The sequence below is a fragment of the Phycodurus eques genome, chromosome 14 (genome assembly GCF_024500275.1).
Source record: "Phycodurus eques isolate BA_2022a chromosome 14, UOR_Pequ_1.1, whole genome shotgun sequence".
Lineage (NCBI taxonomy): Eukaryota > Metazoa > Chordata > Actinopteri > Syngnathiformes > Syngnathidae > Phycodurus > Phycodurus eques.
The window spans coordinates 8,022,808-8,043,663 of NC_084538.1; the positions used below are offsets into that span (position 1 = coordinate 8,022,808).

The following is a 20,856-nucleotide window of genomic DNA, read 5'->3' on the forward strand; positions in this document are numbered from 1 at the left end:
GACTGCACTGACTGGCTGAGTGGCTTTTATGGTCAGGAATGATGACGCTGCAGTCAATTCCGTGGCCTGTGTTCGTGGCTGAGGAATTACAAGCTTCATAGCTATTTTACTACTTTTTCATCGCTTATCCCCGCTGATGGAAAACACGCTGGCAGTCTGCAAGGGATTACTTTCCAAACAAAAGATGATCACCCAGCTAATGATTTAGATTGCCATCACTATTAGCGTAAACAGAATTGTTTGCAGGTATAGCAATTTTTGGCATTATAAACCACATTACCCTTAAATTTTATTGTGTATGGACAGGCATTGATCTCTTACAACTGAATTCCAACTTGAATAGCACCCAGTACAACACAGACCTACACCAAAACCGAATAATGCTAAACTTCTTACTCATCTTCATAGCTTGCCAGGTAATACAATGTCCCTCCCATCCTGGAGGTGGCAGTAATGTGCAATCTGTCACACGCACACAGACAATTGCACAATGTGTTGGGTCAGTTCCCCACGTGGCCCCAATCTATGTGGACCGTAGTAGTGAATTGTTAAGTTTATGTGCAACTTTTGCAAGACCTCCAAAAACGGCCCAGTATTTGCTGATAACTTTGTAAATTAACACCATACATATGCACACCAATAGGTTGTCTTTTCCAAAAGTCTTTTTAACACACTTTGTCAGCATATCTGTGATATGTGAGTGTAGACTTTCGTGTGTAACAGGCTGATTTTACTTCACTGAAAAAGTTTCACGTGCAGATGACAATAACTTTCGGGCTAAAACATTGCATACATTCCAGTCCAGTAGTTGGTCGTCGCATACTACAGCCCTTTAACATAGCTCCCTATAATTTTGGGAAAAAAATAAAAAAAGACAATTGTTAGCAAGTCCATTGGTAGTTGTTATTTTATATTCCAACAGTAAGTTAGTGAGCCTGGGTGAAATAGTACATGTTTTCCTGGTCTGATTTTTTGGGTACAGATCATTCGGTATGGCACACAGTTCCCACAGACTGGTGGAGTTCCCTCTGGCTGGTGGACATCATTTTACTTTTGGCAGCATGTCAAACGATTTTAAAATGCATCGCGTCAACGTAAATGCAGTGCTGCACCAAAAACCTAGCGCAAGGAAAACCAATAGCAGATGCATTGTTCTGCATTGTTCATTTCCTAAAAGAAGACAAACTATTGAAGATGTACTTACTTCAACAAAAAGGAAAGATTTAAGCTCTTAAATAGAAGTAAATATCTGTTTTATTATATTGAATGCCTCATTTTGTTGATTTGAGAATTTACTGCTAGCAGTTTGTAATTTTTTTTCCCCATTTTAAATGTCATTAAAGCTGTTCCTGTTTTGTTGTCTCAAATGTGAACCAAACTGACCTTAAAACCATAGCATGTATCAAACCAGTATGAGAATACGTCGTCACATGGCACAAGAAGGCATTCTTCATTTAGGGCCGTTATCTACAGTTGATTATCGGACTGTTTTAGAATTATGGCCTAGAAGTGTTTATCAAACAAATGTTTACTGGAGTAAGGCATGTTCTGACTTACATCACCGCCGTAGGAATGGAACTTTGTCGTACACCGAGGACCCCCACCCCCCCACCCCACTGCCCTGTCCACCCCAACATCCCACCGCATTGTCTTAAATAGGCAAAGACTTCGAAACGACAGGAGAAACAATGAACAGAAGACCACCAGAAATGTGCTCCTGCTCCGCAAAGGAAGCCATAAACAAGCCTGTGAGGCGACAATGCAGAGATGGAGGTTGCGTAAGGCAATAACGGGAGGAAAAGACTGCTCTGTGTGCTTTTGGTGCACCCATCAGGGAGTCATAACAAGGAAGCAGTGGTCAGAGGAGCTCCGGGCTGTCATTTCTTTCCCTCGCCTTCACTCTTCCTCCAGATCTGTTTCCTTCCTAACGCTGTTGCCCGGCCCAGCTGAGCTCCACCATAAGAAAATTCCAGCTGCTGCGAGGCCCACGCAGAGGCAATAAACGCACAAGCGTGTGCACCACACATGCTGAGCCCACCGTGGGCAAGCTCCCGCAGAGGTGATTGAACACCGACGGGGGTCTCGCACTGCTGTCATTTATAAAGGTGTCATCCTGAGGAGAGAGGGGGGAAAAAAGAGAGATGCTCCCACTAAACCACATTAGTATGGCACCTCTATAGATTACCTGCTTGGTAAGACATAGACCGAGGGTGGCAGTGGAAGGTGAAAGAGGAAGGGGGGGAAGATAGGACCCCGATAGAACACAGAGAATAAATTGGTAAGAAATGTCAGAGAGAACAAAGACGCCAAGGAGCGAGGAAAATGAAAAATGGAGATGAAGTACAGGTGACGAAGAGTTGATAGCGAAGGAAGCAAGAGACAGGGGAGACAAGAGGTTGTGGCTCATCAATTCTTGAGGGTGATTTCAGCGTGGCGGGGGCTCCCGCGCCAACGTAGACGATCCATCACTGTACTGGGCCCTCAGACTGGTGAGCTCACGCTTGCTCATCTCACCAGCTCGCTCCGATCTCCAGCATCACCCCAAAACACCTCAGCCAAAAACATCCCCCTGATGGATGCGTGGTGAGGGTCTGCCTCGCAAATGAGGCCATGTTAATCTCGCTCTTCATTTCTGTCCATCTCTCTTGCTCTTTTGATGCAATGCCTTTGCATGGCAAACAGCCTGCCACGTCGCATGGGGCGCATTGCGTCACCTGTTTTGCTGACAGCAAAGGGAGGCAGACACCCGCTCGAGCTTGCTATATTTCACTGGCGTTCTCGGTTGAGAGGTTATTGAAATCTGCCTTTCCTGGGGGAGGGAGCAAGGTAGGCCAGTCATGGAAGATGGAATAGACAGGCCCAGGCTTTTCTGATAAGGTCAGCTTGCACAGCATCTTGAACAAGCAACAAATTAGCGCGCTTTATTTGCGGTGGAGTGGGCACCAGAACACTGGCGAACCTGTTCTTATGAGAATAGTATTTTGTACAAAAAGTCATGTCGAAATTAATCGCTTGAGTTACTAGGGGAACTTCTAGAAATGCAACATTTTGTGTTTTTTGCACGTCCATGATCACTTGTGTTTACTTCTCAACACCTAGAGCAACAAAACTAAAATAAAGTGGAAGGATATCATTACTCAGTTTAACAAATTAGACTATTCTCATCAGATTTTAGTGGGATTTTGTACAAGAAATGATGAGGGGGTAGGATCTGAGAGTTTTTGAGCAAAACGTTTTTGAGCAAAAATAACTAGCTCATAGAGAAAGCGGTAAAATAGCAGAAGCGCATGTTGGTAGCCATATTCGTGGAATGTGTTTTTGGTTTCTCATTGTAGGGTTTTATGCTGAAAGATAGCTCAGTATCAGTTAAAAACAGTGATTCAAGATTTCTACTAAATTCTCTTGAGATTTCAGATCTGAGGAAATTAGGCTGTTCTGCCATGACGGGTTCCTTGAAAACGCTATTTTACAGTCAATAGATGCTAAGTGCTTGATTTGCCATTCTTCTGAGATTTTAGTAGGATTTCAAACAAAAAGTAAGCAGTAACAGTAAAAGAAAATTGTGTGCTTTTGGGAGGGTGTTCATATGACATCAAGTTTATTTATATAGCACTTTTCATACATTAAAAAGCATTAAGTGCTTTACAGAGATTAAAACAGACAATTAATATAGCAAGAAACATACAAGAAGTTAGTTTTCTACGCAGACTAGTTCAACGTTCAGTTCACATTCCAAAATGACCAAGTTCAGTTCATAGTTCATAATTCAAAATTTTCAACTAAATTCACCAATCCAAAAATGAACTACTTCATAGTTCTTTTTTTGTATTATTTTTTCAATACAGTATGTTTCTGACGGTCTATTCCCCTTAAAATATTGGCATTTCATTTTCCCATTGTTGCCACCCATTCAGTCCACACTAGTAGCCAGCTCCAGCTTTCACCCTATAATCTCAAACACTTGAGGAAAAACATGTTGCTTGAATGGTCTTTTTTTAAAATGAGGAATTAAAACAATTATGTATTTTTGTCCTTAATGTGCAAACAAAAACATGCAACACAGGATGACAGGAACGATGGTGAAAGGACATGGATGACTTTAGTTTCCTCGCAGCTCTGGCTGACTGTATAAACAACATTTTTTTTTTTTTATCTGTTCTTATACTGTATTACAAAACAAAACAAATTCCATATCATGACAGTCTGATCGTACAGAGTTTTAACAAAAGCATCCTGAAACAAATAATACATTTCCTAGTTATCAATTTTTACAAAAGGAAGGAAGCTCTGTTACACAGCTACGTCCAAACAATCAACCAACTCCGTAGTTTTGCTTACTCATTACCTCTGCAGGGCAACAGACAAGGCTGGCTGGTGGGAAGCTGATCTCTTTCAGTAGAATAAATCTGCGCCACCCCATTAATCTCTCATGACTAAACACCATGAAATGCACAAGTCTGGCAGTGAGCTTTATTATGTGCAGAAATTAGCCGCGTTGTGAGGGACAAGGTCGGATGCGAACAAATGAGAAAAGAGCTCTCTGTGGCTCATTTTATGCAGCGATCACAAGGCCGGACAAAACAGGGGGAGCACTTTTGCAGTTGTTACTGTGTCAGAGGCTTTTGGATCAACAATATCGCGCACACAAGCACAAGGGCAGCAGCGCCGTTGGCTGTGAAAAGTGGCGACAATGCAACGCAGCGACACCATCGCGCCCGGTGTCACTACAAAGGCACAAGGATGAAACAGCTGACAGCTACCTGCTATTGAAGACCTTGAAAGAAGGATTGCTTGAAAGAAAAACACCAGCGCTTCAAGGCTTGCAGAACACCCCGTTTCCCCATCTCCTCTGTACAGTTTAACACCATCCTTCTGAATAGCGAAGACATGGTGCGATAGGAAGAACTATATGTAGTGTTTTAAAAAGACTAGCGTAGTGTGCAATGTAGCACAGGAATGAGCAAGAGAGACTGAAAATGCCCTCAGTATGTTCTATCTTTTCTGTGTGGCCCACTTATCAGATAGGCAGCAGGGCAGTCGTGTGCTTACAGAGCCCCATTGGCTGACTCACATCGCCAAACCACAGTAGAGATGATGGCATGCAGTGAATCAGCTCGCGTGAAAGAGGAAGGAGGGAATACTATATTAGTTCCTACTACTTGGACAGCAAATGGAGAAGCACATGGACTGACTCAATGAGGAGGAGAAACATATGGAGAAACTTAAGGTAGAGATAACACTCGAAAAGGTGTTCTCCACTCACTTCAAGTCAAATCCAAACAACTGGATTTTTTTTAATCCATCGGGGGGGGGGGGGGGGGGGGGGGGGGGGAGTTGTTTGTACACACACAGGAATTAAAAATGAACTGTAAAACCCAGTTGAGTTGCCAACCAAATCAATAGCACCTACCGAATTATGTAACACCAGTCTCTCAGATTAATTTGAGTGTGGGGTCGTACTGCATGTTGTAAATGAATTCGGTGCACAGTATTCAAGAAGATTTTCCGTAATGTAGAGATGGCATCTTTCATGACATGTGGTCACTCCACCATGTTGATGTTCTGACACCTTTGGTTGCTGAAGTGCTCTTACAATTTGTCTTGTTTTACAATGCTTGCAAAATTGGTTTTTAAACCTATGTGGTGTTGTACACAGAGCCATGAACAGTAGGGTGCATGTACAGTGGGTACGGAAAGTATTCAGACCCCCTTAAATTGTTAACTCTTTGTTATATTCCAGCCATTTGCTAAAATCATTTAAGTTCATTTTTTTCCTCTTTAATGTACACGCAGCACCCCGTATTGACAGAAAAAAAATCGGAATTGTTCAAATGTTTGCAGATTTATTAAAAAAGAAAAACTGAAATATCACACAGTCATAAGTATTGAGACCCTTTGCTGTGACACTCATATATTTAACTTGGGTGCTGTCCATTGATTATACTGATTGGACTTGATTTAGGAAAGTCACACCCCTGCCTATATAAGACCTTACAGCTCACAGTGCATGTCTGAGCAAATGAGAATCAGAGGCAGAATTGTGGCACAGCACAGATCTGGCCACGGTTACAACATTTTTTTTTGCTGCACTTAAGATTCCTAAGATCACAGTGGCCTTCATAATCCTTAAATGGAAAACGTTTGGGAGGACCAGAGCCGGTCGTTTTGGGCAAACTGAGCAATTGGGGGAGAAGAACCTTTGTGAGAGAGGTAAAGAAGAACCCAAAGATCACTGTGGCTGATCTCCAGAGGCGCAGTCGGGAGATGGGAGAAAGTTCTAGAAAGTCAACCATCACTGCAGCACTCCACCAGTCGGGGCTTTATGGCAGAGTGGCCCGATGGAAACCTCTCTTCAGTGCAAGACACATGAAAGCCCACATGGAGTGTGCTAAAAAACACCTAAAGGACTCCAAGATAGTGAGAAATAAATAAACATGTTGAACCATTCCCAAAAAGACTCATGGTTGTATTAGCTCAAAAGGGTGCTTCTACTGAATACTGAGCAAAAGGTCTGAATACTTATGGCTGTGTGATATTTCAGTTTTTTCTTTTTTAATAAATCTGCAACAATTTCAACAATTCCTTTTTTTTCTGGCAATATGGGGTGCTGTGTGTACATTAATGAGGGGGGCAAATGAACTTAAATGATTTTATTAAATGGCTGCAATATAACAAAGAGTGAAAATTTTAAGGGGGTCTGAATACTTTCCATACCCACTGTATGCATGTGTGGTCAAGAAAGAAAGAAAGTAGCACAATCTCAAGTCGTGACTGTTAGAGAGAGCAGTGATGCAGTGCATTGTCTTTCCAGTCCTAAGCAGTAACAACACCGCGGGGTATTAAAACACTACGCTGGGCCATGAAATTAATGAGACACACCAGAAAAACTAAATCTCTGACCTGCTGCACTTGACACTTCTACTCCGGCAAAGGGGAGGAAAATAATAATAATAATTTACACGCTCTAACGAATTTCATTCTCTAAATAAGTAGCATCTCGTCAATAAACATCATCATAACTGCGTTTAAGTTATGGCCACACTGCCTGTTAGAATATTAATGTTCCTGCAGTATGTGACAGCAATATTTGCCTGAGAAGGAGGCTCGGTGTTGATTTGGATAAGGAGGCTGTAGACTTTTTGGGAAAATATACACCACGTCCACTTATACAGCCAAGTCTGATTTATTAGGTCTGAATTAATATATACATTTCATACTTGCAAAGCATCATTAACAGTCATTACCAGTTCCTAAAACTCAAGAATATTATCCAGTGGTTGGGTGGGTATTGCAAAATGAACTCCAGGCCAGTGTCCAGTCACGTATACAATATGACTTTCTATTCCTAGGACTCGGCGTTGGTGCCTTGAAGGCTTCTCTGTTGGAAATTATGCTGAAGGTTTGCCTTCAGAGAGAGCGGAGGAGTACATCTGAAATGTGACCTTTTACTTAAATCAAACTTGGCCAGACCTACACTGAAGGTTACATCCCAGCTCTGCTCGTATACACAGACACATTGTATCTTGTATGACACAATATGTAATATGCTTTCTTTAAAAATGTGAATATCTAGGAGCAGAGGCTAATCTGTTTGCAACAAATTCACAATGGTACCGTATTTTCACCACCATAGGGCGCACCGTATTAAAAGGCACACACTGATTGAGGAGTATCTGTAACATTTGCACAACCAACATCGTCCCAGATGATCGCACTACTCGTCACTTTAAACCGCATACTCTCCTTGAAGTCTCAGCGCCCTCTGCACAATGGTCATTGAACCGGACTATTGCAATATTAGTCGTTCGAACTGCTCTAAGTGCTAGAGGACTCTGCATCTTTTTGCACAATTGTTTTTTGTCAATGTCTTTATGTCCCCAAAGTGTTCTGTAAATTGACTGTCTGTTGTACTAGAGCGGCTCCAACTACTGGAGACAAATTCCTTGTGTGTTTTGGACATACTATACAAATAAAGATGATTCTGATTCTGATTCTGATACATAAGGCGCACCGTATTATTGGGTGCAGGCATGGTAAAACACACGCTACCTTATAACATACGGTAGCATGCATGCACGCTAAAACAATGCTTTTAAAAAGGCAGCGGGAGCAAAACGGAGTTCGGTTGTACTTTTTCGAAGTATTTAACAATGTACTGTAATTTTTTGATCAATCCTCATCCACAAATCCATCAAACTCCTCATCTTCTGTGTCCGAAATGAACAGCTGGGCAAGTTCTCATTCAAACACGGCAGGTTTGAGTCAGTCTCGTTGCCGTGCGAAAGCTCGAACAGGCATCGACAATCCATTCACAAATTGTGGCGTAACTCACCCGGCGCTGCCTCCTAGTCTTAGTAAAGCTGAGTTCGCCATCTGTCATCTATGGCCCCCACGCCGCTCACTTCACTTTGAACGCCCTGTTTACACGGATGTCCAGCGGTTCGTCAAGCCTCCCGGAACGATGGCAAGCCCCGAGTTATTGCACTCAGTCGAATGGTGACATGAGACGCTTCTCCCGGCTGTTCTTTGCTCATTACTCCATTGCTCGAGTTGGTCTTCCAACATATACAAGGTGACAACAGATATTACAAACATAAAAGTAGAAATGGTGGGGAAAACACTAATACAACACCCAGCCATGCTTTTTTTTCAGGTTGGAATATCAAGCGAAAACTGTGTTTTGTGTTTTCGATGTCGATATGGTCAAAAGTTGTTTTTCCTAATCAGCTGTGTTTACGCGACAACAATTGATGGGCGTTTGAGTGCATTACCTTTATATACTACTGAGAAAATGAATGATCAATGAATCCATTAATCTCTCTCTAAATGTTATTTTTCTATGCCAGTGACCTATTGAGCACAATAATGCTCCCTGGGAGAGTTGTACCTTAACAGAGGTTTGCCTGGATTTAGCTCAACATCCATAGTTCACATCAACTTTAAGTACATTCTCAAGTGGTTTGGATGTGACTTCAGGTCATTTCTGCTGTTTAGACTACATTCAATCAAGCGAGAAATGACCCAAATCAGATTCAGGCTTAACAGTTTGAAGGCCTTGATGTCTTCCAGAACAATAAAACCAAAGACTGTCTACTTTTGGATGCTCACAATGCTCAGACTACTAATTCATCCCATTGGTTATAACAACAAGGCAGACAGGCTGATTTGGTTTGGAAATTGTAAGGATAAAACTACAAGAAAATCCAATGCAATGCAAGCAACCAAAACATACAAATCTGCTTTTGCTCATTTGAATGTGACATCAAATGCGTCTGGATCCAAAACTAGTGGCACAGCTCCCAGTAGGGGGTGTTCCAGGAAATACAGTACACTTTATGAAAAAGGGCTTTGTTGTTAGGACCACCTGCAGAGATCATGCTCTAAATGATGATCCACCCTTCAGATTATCCCGACAGATGAAGAAAAAAAAGAAATCTACAATTTTAGCTTCCTGGATGCTTTGAAAAACAGAAAGTCTCTCCAATGGATAAGACGCCAAACTGTGCTTGTTGTTGTTGTACCTCTTGCTTTTAGCACAAGCGAGGAGAGACACATCGAGATGCACTAACTAACAAATACAAACAAGCTTCGGCAAAAATGTGCTCGGTGCACTTTGTGCCAAGAACTGGCAGCTTTTTGATCTGATTAATCCAGGGAGAGGCATGCATGTCAAGGTCACTGCAGGTTTGCGCTGGTGTCATCAATCCCTGCTCCTCCAATTCATCTATCTAGCCATCCATCTATTCAATCAAGCCTCCCCCGTGTGCAACTATTTGCAATACATTGCAGATTGCCAATGTTCTGACAGTGAAAGAAGTGTCTAGACTATTTGTATGAGCCTTTGTTAGCCTCCTCTTCTATCCCACACCTCTAATGACACGAATAAATCAAGACTGTGTGAATGAGCACAAGTCGATCCGATGTATAGCAGGTAGCACATTTTTATGTTTGACATGATACACAATTGACAGAAACCTATTTGACTGCATTTCCTTACTTGCCTACAGGAAGAATACCAATCAACGAATCAAATAAATTATCTCTGACTATTCTGAACTCATATTTCCATGCCAGTTGTCTAATTGAGCCGAATAATGCAGAGTTGTGCTCAGGGGTGTCGAAATGGGGGACAAATATGCGTTGAGAAATATTTTTGGAGGGGGGCCTCCATGAGGGTGCTGTATGGGGGCCCAGAATCTAATCTGGTGCTACACCCCTGGTTGTGCTATAGCAAAGTGCTTTGAGGGTGTAACTCAACCTCCCATAACTGACACTGTGTTGTTGTCACCGAATCAACCGCACCTCAGCTGCTAACATTAGCTAAAACACTTACCCGCGACTTGATATTGTTATTTATTAACATAAGCTGTCGACATTTAAAAATAAACTTGCATAATAACGAGATATACCAGTGACTAGTCCATATTATTTGAAAACTACAATCTCGCCACGTGAGCAGAGAGGTATGGAGGTGACTCCACACTGCATGCGTACCCGTCTCCAATTGTTTCAAGACATCTCGCAGTTCTGAGGTTGTGAGTTCGAATCTAGGCTCTGGCCTTCCTGTGCGAAGTTTGCATGTTCTCCCTGTGCCTGAGTGGGCTTTCTCCGGGCACTCCGGTTTCCTTCCACATTCCCAAAACATGCATATTACGGTAATTGAAGATTCTAAATTGTCCTTAGGTGTGTGCATGTGAGTGTAAATGGTTATTTATACCCTACAATTGGATGGCATCCAGTTCTGGGTGTACCCCGCCTCTCGCCCAAAGTCAGCTGGGATAGGCTCCAGCACACCCACAACGCTAGTGAGGAAAAGCGGGCATGGAAAATGGATGGACGGCTGGATGGATGGATGGTTCAAGACGCAATCAAATTAATAGCCAATTCCCAACAATCAATAATCAACCGTAATTTGTCTGGCTTCCGTGCTGCTATTTTGTTTAAATGGCAGGGACATGGAATTGGAAGACAAAATCCCCCCGAGAATTTGCCATCTTTGGAGATAATATCTGAGCCATAACAGAGGTGGGATTCTGCCCCTGTGTAAGTGGATTCCACAATGCATTAACTGCTAATTTCACCTGGCCTCATCAGTATTCGTCCGACAAGTACTTCATGCGCTGGCACTGACGTCATTTAACAATGTTATCGCAGGACGTTATCTTGTGTATGAAAGCAAACTTTAATGAAGTTGTGTTTGAAAAGCAACATCCATGAATCATGAAAGTAAAAAAGTTAAGAAGAGTGTTGCATCATTCTTCCTCTTCTGAATCATATTCACTTTCCAATACTCATACCCAAATTTAACCTAATTTGCTCATGATAAATTGGATTCAGCTCTCCTTGGGATGGATTTTTCTTTTAATCTTCTATCTTGGAGGAATTGTCAATGTGACACTGACCCCTCATACTCCTCAATAAATCTCTCACTGGCAGAGCATCTACTAAAATGTAAATGGGGAATGGCTAAGCCAACCTAAAAAAAAAAAAAAAAAAGTGATTTTATATTCTCGCATATAAAAAATAAGTCTGACACATTTTCTTGCATTAGCACCCACGTCAGCATCTGTGTCACAACCTCGCAGAGGCAGTCAGACAGACAGGCCAGGCAACGTCAGTTAGGTTTGACAAGACCAAAAGAAATGCGTGTCAAGAGTGGCAGATGGAGCGGTGAGCGTCTGCCACAATGCTGAAGCACTTGGCTGGAATCAAAAGGGAGAGATGACGGCCTTCAGAAGGACATACAAAGCCATGTCTAAGACCAGGCATTCGCCGCAGATCGGGTCCAAGAGGTTACTTCATCTCTCCCTTTGTTCTCCTTTACCTGAAAGGAAGAGAATTGAGGCAAATAGTCAATTTGTGAGGGAGACAAAAGTAGCAGAGGAAAGAACGTGAATAAATGTGCGGAGAGAGAATGAGTCAGGAGCAGGTTGCCTGTCTCCTCCTGCCATGGTGAGCTGTGTTGATCAAACACTTGTAAGGAGAATTTGCGTCAATGTTTCCGGACAGCGGAGGTAATGAGTAGAGGTAGTTGAAACTAAAAAGATGCCAGGCCGTGATGTAGAACGTTTCCGACAGGATTCTGTGTACTCGTGTCTCGCAGCCTTTTCCCTTTCCTACCGTCTTGAGGCGAGGCTCCTTTCAGCATACTTTATATAGTCCAGGATCCTATCGCTGATTCTGAATTTGCAGAAATCGCTTCGGCAATGTGGAGTGTGCTGTAATTGCCGTCTTCACAAAACAACAGTTCCCGGAGTCACTGATGGTGTGGAAGTTGACTTGTGTGCAGGCAGCATGGTTTCATTTCGCATTGAGTATGAATGGTTATATCCCTCTCTATGTGCCCTGTTATTGACTGGTGACTAGTTCAGGGTTGCCCAAAGTCAGTTGGGATAGACTCCAGCTCCCCATGACCCTCAACAGGAGAAGCGGTATAGAAAAAGGGATGCATAGATCACATTCATAAATGTTTTGTCATGAAGTGGACGAATGAGCTTGTCATCTGACACCAACAATCATCACTGATGTTAAGGAAATTATAGTATAAGGAATGTCCTGTAGAATTTATTTTCAAAATGTGATTTACAATATTTCTGTAATTAAATCCTGCATTTGTCTCTGCGCCGATTCACAAAATTCCAAAGTTCAACCTCATATGATTGCATTCACAGTCATTTGAACAGGTCTGCATAGTTAGGATGACAAAGGCCACCATTTGGCACGTTGTGACTCAATGTCAAAGTGTGTTTCTCAGATATATTGATTTTTCTGCTATTGGTTGTCTGGCATTCAACACTCAAAAGGATCCCATCTTCTATAGTGACGACAAGTAAGTCATACTGATTGAGGTCAATGAGCTTCAGATGGTCTGTTGTAATGCATTCTACCATACAGCCATTTTCTATAGCACTCATCTTGTTAAGGATCACGGTACTGGGTGGGTGGAACATATCCTTGCTGACTAAGGGTGAAGGGCAAACTACACCTTGGACTGGTCACTGGTCAACAGCAAGGTGATTGTAAATGGGGCACGGAGTGTAAACTGATCCTAACAAAGCAGCAAAAATGTCAGCAATGCATACCGCCATAACAATAATGGACCTGTGAACGATTATGAAGAATGTTGTTAGAGAAAAGTTTGTAGCGGTTTTAGCATTTCTGATTGATCCATTGGGTGCCCTGCCAATGTATTAACACACACATAAAAAAAGAAATCTGCCTGAAGGTATTATCAAGTGCTGCCAAGTGGTGAGATGTGCCGCTGAAGTGCTCTGGCATCTGCATATAGAGAGGGAGAGGAGCATGTGCTACATATTAATAGTATGGAACAAAGTGAAATTACGTTTGATGAAAACTGACTTAATTAATCACAATACAAACACTGTCAAGTGGGTCCAGCATATTAACGTTGACTAAATTGTTTACTACATCGAGTGGAACAAATCTGAACGTCAAGACAAAATACCAGCAAATTGTCTTGACAAAGACGAAATACAGTGCAGAAGGTATGCCTATTATGGTCTTTCATGAACAAGGTTGTCAGTCGTGTGTTGTTATAATTAAGTGTACATATCAGGCATAGGCTACACGATAATAGGATTCTCTTAAAGTGCTTTATCCCCATTGTGACACATTTGACACCATGCAAACTCAACAGTAGTTCTGCTGTGTTTCTTAGCCTGGAGAGACACTAAAAGGGTCAAGTGGCACAATTCAGATTTTTTGCACTGAATCAGATATCCTCAGCTTCAAATCTGGCCTCTTCCAAATTTGTATGAAAAAAATATAATTGAATAAGCGTATACAAACAGATCAGATTTTTACTCAATGCAAGCCTGATGTCATCAAAATACGCCGATCAATATCAATCTACCCAAACATTACAGCTGTGCTAATTAAAATATAAAACACTTGGGTAAATCAAAATAACAGTAAACGCTTAGACCATTATACTGTATGTGGTCTAAATATGGTATATTAGAGCTTCGTGGAACATCCATCCATCCATTTTCTTGGGTGCTTGTCCTCATCAGCATGTACAAAGGGTCCTGGGTTTACGACGGAGTTCCATTCCTACAGCAGCGACTCAACCCGAAATTGCACGTAAGTTGAAACAGACTGTAGTATATCAGTAACCTACACTAATGCTGTGGTGAAGACATAATAACAGTAAATATTTGTGTGAAAAACACAAACCATTAATATAAAACAATTAAATAAAAACAATTACAGCAGCCTTCTTGTGCCAAGTGACACCGTGTTCTTACACCGCTGCACAAATTAGATCGTAACTTCCAAACGTCATATGTCGCTACCGTTGTAAACCCAGGAGCCCCTGTAGTTGCTAACATGCTTTTAAAACGTGTTCACATGTAGGTTGTTCCCAGCGGTTCCGAAAATGTAAACAGTATTATTGGATACGGGTCACTTGAAAGTAATAATAATCGGATACAGGCCATAAATCGGAATTGGGTAGTTGGATAGAGCTGTGTTTTAAAGCCAGCCTTTGTTGCATGAAACATATGCCTAAAAATGGAAATAAAATGGACTGCTCAGCATAATTACTTGGCTTCTAACACCAATCCCCCTTAAGCGCAATAAGACCCCATTAGCTGACACCATATTAAGCAAATTGATTTCAAGGTCATTGTCATCATCAAAATACCTTACAGAGACTCTAAAGTAAGAGCAAACACACTGATGGCTCCCATGTGATCCGATTCAAGACTGACAAGCTCCTTGATGACGCATAGGTCAACACGTCCTCTGCGTTGGTTAGCACATGACATGGGGCTAATTAACTCCAGAGCCGAAAATAAAGGCTCTGCGAGGGGCAATAAACATTCTCCATTAAAATACATTCAATTAGAATGCAGGCTATAAGGCCTTCAAGGAGAATGGAATAAACACAAAGGCCAGTGTAATTGTCCGGAGAGCTCTGAGGAAAGCAAACACAATAAGACACAATCAGCCAAGCTCTCTGTAAGAGGTCACGCTACGGCACATTTCTCCACAGTATTTTTACGAATTGGGTTTTCCGCAACTATGGAAAAGGTCACAAACGTATTGAGACAGTGGTCCAGCGTTTAATTGCACACCAGCAATTAAACGCTAATCTATATGTTGACACCTGGTGGGGGGAGACTGAGGGTTATACATGAGCCTTGTCATACAAATGTTGAAGTATTGAGGCTTTGTTGTCTTTTTAGGGCCCCAGTTAACAAAAAAATAATAATTGAAATCCTTCAAAAGCTCATTGAAAACTAGTTCATTTTTCCACAATTTTTGGGGGTTGCTGTTCTGAATAAATAGGACCGACAGAACAAGGGGATAAAGTAGACCCGGCAATTTTCTGCATTCAGAGGTAGTAACTGATGTAAGGGCATCATGAGGGTGAAGATTAACACCTAACATGGCGCTGTCCAACAAAAATGTCATACTTCACACCAGAAGTTGACATCATCATGCAGCTAACCATCTCATTGTTGGATGTCAAATCACACACTGTTGTTGCCTACTTATTCTGCGTTGAGGACAATGGTAGACAAATGCTGCGTCTTCTGCTAAATAAGGTCGAAAACATGCTTGTAATTTGGATTTTTATTAACGTTTTTCTTTTTTTTTTTTTACATTAATTGACAGTAACTGTAATGCCAGACATGATGATAATTTAACCTTTTTAACACGACTAATTTATAGCTACTCAGGTATTATACATTATAGTAAATCTTTTTTCTCATCTTAAAATACTTTTTCTTTCTTTTGTATATCTGGGTGTTTTCAGAGTATTGTAAAGGATAGGCAAGAATAAGCATTGTGCTTCAGCCTACTCTTATTTTCGATCAATGATGAAAACGAAGTTTAAGAGCTTTACATGGTATTCTTGATAACCAAAATCAGTGGGAATACAATAAAGCTTAAGCATGTCAAACAGGATATAAAGTACTATGGAATCAGCTACAATTTTGTCGCATTCATTGAATTCTTCAGGCAATATACCTTCGGTGGTATCAGGCAATAAAATTAACAAGAAATTGAAGCAACAAGGGTATCATTTTTTTTCCCATGACTGTATTCCTTATCCTCTTCGAAGAAGTACTACAGATAATATTACTGCGGCTTACTGAGCAGTTGTGACCGGTTCCATGTATATCCTTATGTCTATATTATACTGCCCCCAGGTAGGCAGAGCGCACACAACAGAAGCACCACAACGTCCACTGAATTTCAGCAAAACGTGAGACGAAAAGTAATTGTGAGTAACTCTTTACATCCTACTTAATTACAGTATGTCACTGATGTACAGGTATGTTTTTATCGAGTACAATATTATAGAGTGCTATTTTTCGATTTAAAATATATATAACATGTTTTTAAGGTAAACATATACCAATACCTATGGGTTGTGAAAAAGGTGTACTTTCATTCCAATATGACATACCAGTAATGTCTAATGTTACAAATGTGTATATATTATACTGGAACTTTTTGTTGCTCACTTGAGAATCATGACGTCCTCGCGGGTGCCAGCATATCATGTACACACAGACGGACGTGTGTGCGTGTTTGTGTTTTGTTGGAGGGACGCCACTTGCTATCTACAGTACTTTTTTTCCTATATATCTGGTCAATTACTGCTAATTTTCCAACACAACGCGGCCTCCGGTTGGCTACCTTTAAGATGTTCTACTCAGAACTTCCTTCTTGGATCGCTACTCCATGTCACTACAGAAGCTAGCTAGCTCCTTCTCCTAGCTCCCATGGCTAGCTCCTGCAGCTGCTAGCTGATAGTATCGCCAGAATTCCAACACAACGGCCAGCAAAACAAAAACATTGCCCGGTGGACTACACACCCACTATTAACCAATGACTTGATTCATCCAACGCTGTGGACTCCGAGGGGAGCACTCGTGCGGGATAAAAAGCACCGCAACGAGAACATCACTCTTTCCCTAGTCAGCCATCGCTCCATGCTGACTGCTTTGTACCTGCCTAGTCATCATCGCAGGACAGGGCCGACATGGCACTCTGTCGCAGCTGTAAAACTGTACTATTTTCAACACTTGATCACCGTCTTTGTTCTTTGCTAACAAGAGAACTTGAGAAATGCATGGTGAGATAGCAACACGAACGTCTGTGTACGCACACAGCAGAGAATTTCTTTGAAAAACCTAATAAAATATAGATAATACTTCATCTTTTGAGCATGGATACCAGTAAATCGATGGTGAATATTATACATAAGTAGAAGGGAATTCCTGATTTTTGGGGTGAGTATTATACTTGAGAGCGTATAATTATGGTAATTCTGATCACAGCCAGTTTTAAGAGTATGTGCAACCACATTGTCTTAGGTGTTTAATTATTATCATTATCATTATTATTTAGCTCCCCTCTGTAGAAGCTTTCAATTTTTTTAGTCGAGTTGTACGGGTCATAGGTCACATCAATAGTGGAAAAAGTTTTGAAATTGTTTATTTTGGCCTTTTTTTTTTTTAATCACAAAAACCTGGCATTTTGAACAGATGTGTGTAGACTTTTTTTCTACCACTGTAACACTATGCAGGTGTTTGCACTGACACCCCCAACCTGCTGTTATTTCTACCACCTTGGTAGAAGAAGCCACTGGCACAGTGAATAACGGCTTCGTTCCTCACACTGTCTGCAACACAGGGTGACGACCTCCCCCTGGAATATAAACTGCATCGGTTTCTTCTTTTTTTCTGTGAATACATAGGGGATGAATCACTGGGAAAAAATGGCTAAGACTTTCTGTGGCCGGTGTTAGTGATTCAATTTCTATGGCCACAAATACTTTAAAGTATAATAAGCCTATGCTTCAAGTCCCCGTAGCCTTTCAAGGCTTGAAATGGCCCTGTCGTAACCTACAAATCACAGCTCGCCGCAAAGCTGCCCTCTCCACGGCGATATGTCAGCAACCACAAGGGAGGGAAACAACACAGGGGCGGCAGGTATGAGGAGCAAGCCCCTGAAAAACTTTTTTTTCCCCGCAGGATTTAGCCCTTAGTGCATAAGCATTAATCAAGTTGCACAAGTGGCAGATCCTCACAGGAGATGGTGAATATCGAAGGACTTTGTGAGGGCCTTCCTGTTGAAGGCTTTTGATAATAAATTTGTTCACGACAATCACAAAAAAAAAAAAAAAAAAAAAAAGGGTGATACTTTTATTTTATTCAACACACAAGTCAGTTTTAAGCAGCTGCTTTGTTTCTATCAAACATCTTTTTCTCAGAATGCATTGAATAAAGTACTGCTCAGCATACAGCATGTATTTGATATAGTTCATAAACTGTTCGATAATCCTCATTGTGCTCATTTTGGAGTGATTTCCTAAGTCTGTTCCCGCTGACTCCCTGTTAAAATTCCTGTTGGCTCTCTGCTACTGCTCTCTGATTAGAATACAGTTACAGAGAAGAAAATGTGTCTTCTCTGTATTGTATGTCCTAGGCGATTATATGATTGAGATACATTTCAGGTTGATTACGGTGATCAGCCTTGAGCATATTCACGTGATCAAACATGGCGCAAATGTGCATGAGCTTTTCCCGCTCCACTTTTGTTTGTGTAGCGTGGCGCAGAAAGAATTTGTCTCAGTCTGTGGCTACAGATCTAAATTGAAAAGTATTCATTTTGTTTTATCTGTAAAACACAAAAATATAACATTTGTTTATGTTTGTGTGAACAAAACAGTGGGATTTCTAAAAATGCCCCTGACATGGATGAAAATGTATGAATGAATCTGTTTAATTCTTATTCCATGAATGCAATATCAATCAGAATAGTGTGTTTAGCCTACTGGTGGCACATACAACATATTCTTGTGTTATATATATTTTTTTAAGTTGAGTTCTCCTTTAGCTTTAAACCGTCATCGTTTATGATTCGTCCCACACAACTTTAAGTGGGAACTAAACTCCCTTTTTTTTTTTTTCTGCAAGAACATTTTGTATGTGCCAGCACTAGTCAAGTCAAGGTATTGTGATTCATCTTGCGTTCATGGAATAAGAATGAAACAGAATTATTAATAAATCTCCATCCATCTCAGGAGGAAGCCATGTTGGACAATATCAACCTCTGCTGTCGCCCGAAATTAACGTCACAATTTCTCTTGCTCGTTGCTTCGACTATATGCGGAAGGTCACGTAACCAAGCCAGGAACAAAGGTTAGCGGACTCCCTGTGTATGCTTCAATAACGAGCATAAATGAAGGTTGGTGACATGATGGTTTGATCGCGAGCTTGCTCAAATTTTGTTCATATACAGTATATATTTATGTCATATATAACAGAGCGCAACACAGTACCATTTTGTAGCCTATCGCAAATTTGAGTGCCCATGACTTTGTCACCATAAAAAGATGAATGACGACAAGTAAAATGGCTTGGAAGCAATGTCAAGGAGCCTGACACTCATACTTGTCTATGAGGGAATTCATGTGGAAAAGGAGTCAGACTTTTACCAGGAGAAGAGCTCAATTTTGACACGCTCAACCGTGGACCCACAAACAAGGGTCACCTGAATGGAAACTAAGTACACACAAAAAAAGCTCCTTTTGATCAAGCTTCCGTGGATGAGAAATTATGTGACGTGAGATTATAGCATGTGGCCCAGATATGTAAATACTCCAATCATGTGCACCGTACACCAACCACTCTGTACCCTTTCATGTTAATGCAACCGCTCCAAAGTGTTAGCGCAAATATTTGCATTTTCTTCTGCATGTGGCTTCAAAAGGTACAATTTTGGGGGTGACATTGAAAATCCCTGCTGTATTGCATATTAAACCAAATCCTCCAAACACACACACACACACACACACACACACACACACACACACACACACATATATATATATATATATATATATATATATATTCTCAAACACTGATTTTACACCATTTTAATTGGTCTTCAGAAAGAATAATGTCGTTGCATGCATCTCCACTATGTTTGTTTTTTCATTGTCTTAGCTGAAACACGATGGAAAATCATTGTTAGTCCCCAAATAAAATCGCATTTGGAGATATACGCAATTTATGAGCAAGCAACAAGAAGGCATTTTCCATCTTGAGAGGAAAGAACGCTGCTTACCTTCATTATATGCAGTCACTACCATCTTATGTGAGCTTTAATTTATCCTCAAATGTTATTTACAGGAGTAACACTATCATATGATCAATTATGATTCTGCTTTTCCTCATTTTTACCATTGTCTCTTTTGCATGAATGGCTAAAGTCTAGCTTCTGATTGGCTGATTGATTATCGAGAATAAACACAGTTGGCAAGGTTGCCCGAAAGGTGAGATTAAACATCCTTTTGTACGTCTTCCAAGCTGCATGTTGTTTTTCCTTCCCTGAAAAACGTCACTTCAAAAGTCTACTTCCACTTGAAGCTTAACAGGTGAACTAGTGCAGGCTAGTGCTAACGGCTAATAATGCTAACGTCATTAGCCACATGAAACGACGACGTCACTCACCACGGAGTTCTTCATGGCAGCCTTAACGGTAAACGCTTGAACGTGCGGCGTTCCTTTACTCCTCAACATGTCCACAAGTCGGCTATTTTTCTTCTTTTTTTTTTTTTTTTTTTTTTCTGGCTGAGATAGTTTGTTTGGTTGCTCGGCAACGTTTTACAGACTCCACCGGTGGTCGCAGCGCTCTTGTGCGCCTGCGTGCGTCGGCAAGCCTTGTTACCATAGCAACCGGCCAAGCAGTACCTCTACCCACAAAATACAAAAAGCAAAAAAAGTGTTGCAGTTAATCAACAGGAGTCCTCCGCGTTAATACGTGTATAATAGGTTGCACTTAATTATTCAGTGGCGTTTTCACACTCAC

General features: G+C 41.2%; 1 protein-coding gene across 1 annotated transcript in view; it reads right to left on the reverse strand.

Moving 5' to 3' along the window:
• Nucleotides 1-20,580, reverse strand: part of pacrg (PARK2 co-regulated) — a 154,926-nt gene extending 134,346 nt beyond the window's left edge. The window contains exon 1 of the mRNA XM_061697293.1: nt 20,499-20,580. Coding sequence (XP_061553277.1) covers nt 20,499-20,567 — 69 coding nt within the window. The 5' untranslated portion in view covers nt 20,568-20,580. The remainder of the gene's footprint in view (nt 1-20,498) is intronic.
• Between the last annotated feature and the right edge of the window lie 276 nt (nt 20,581-20,856).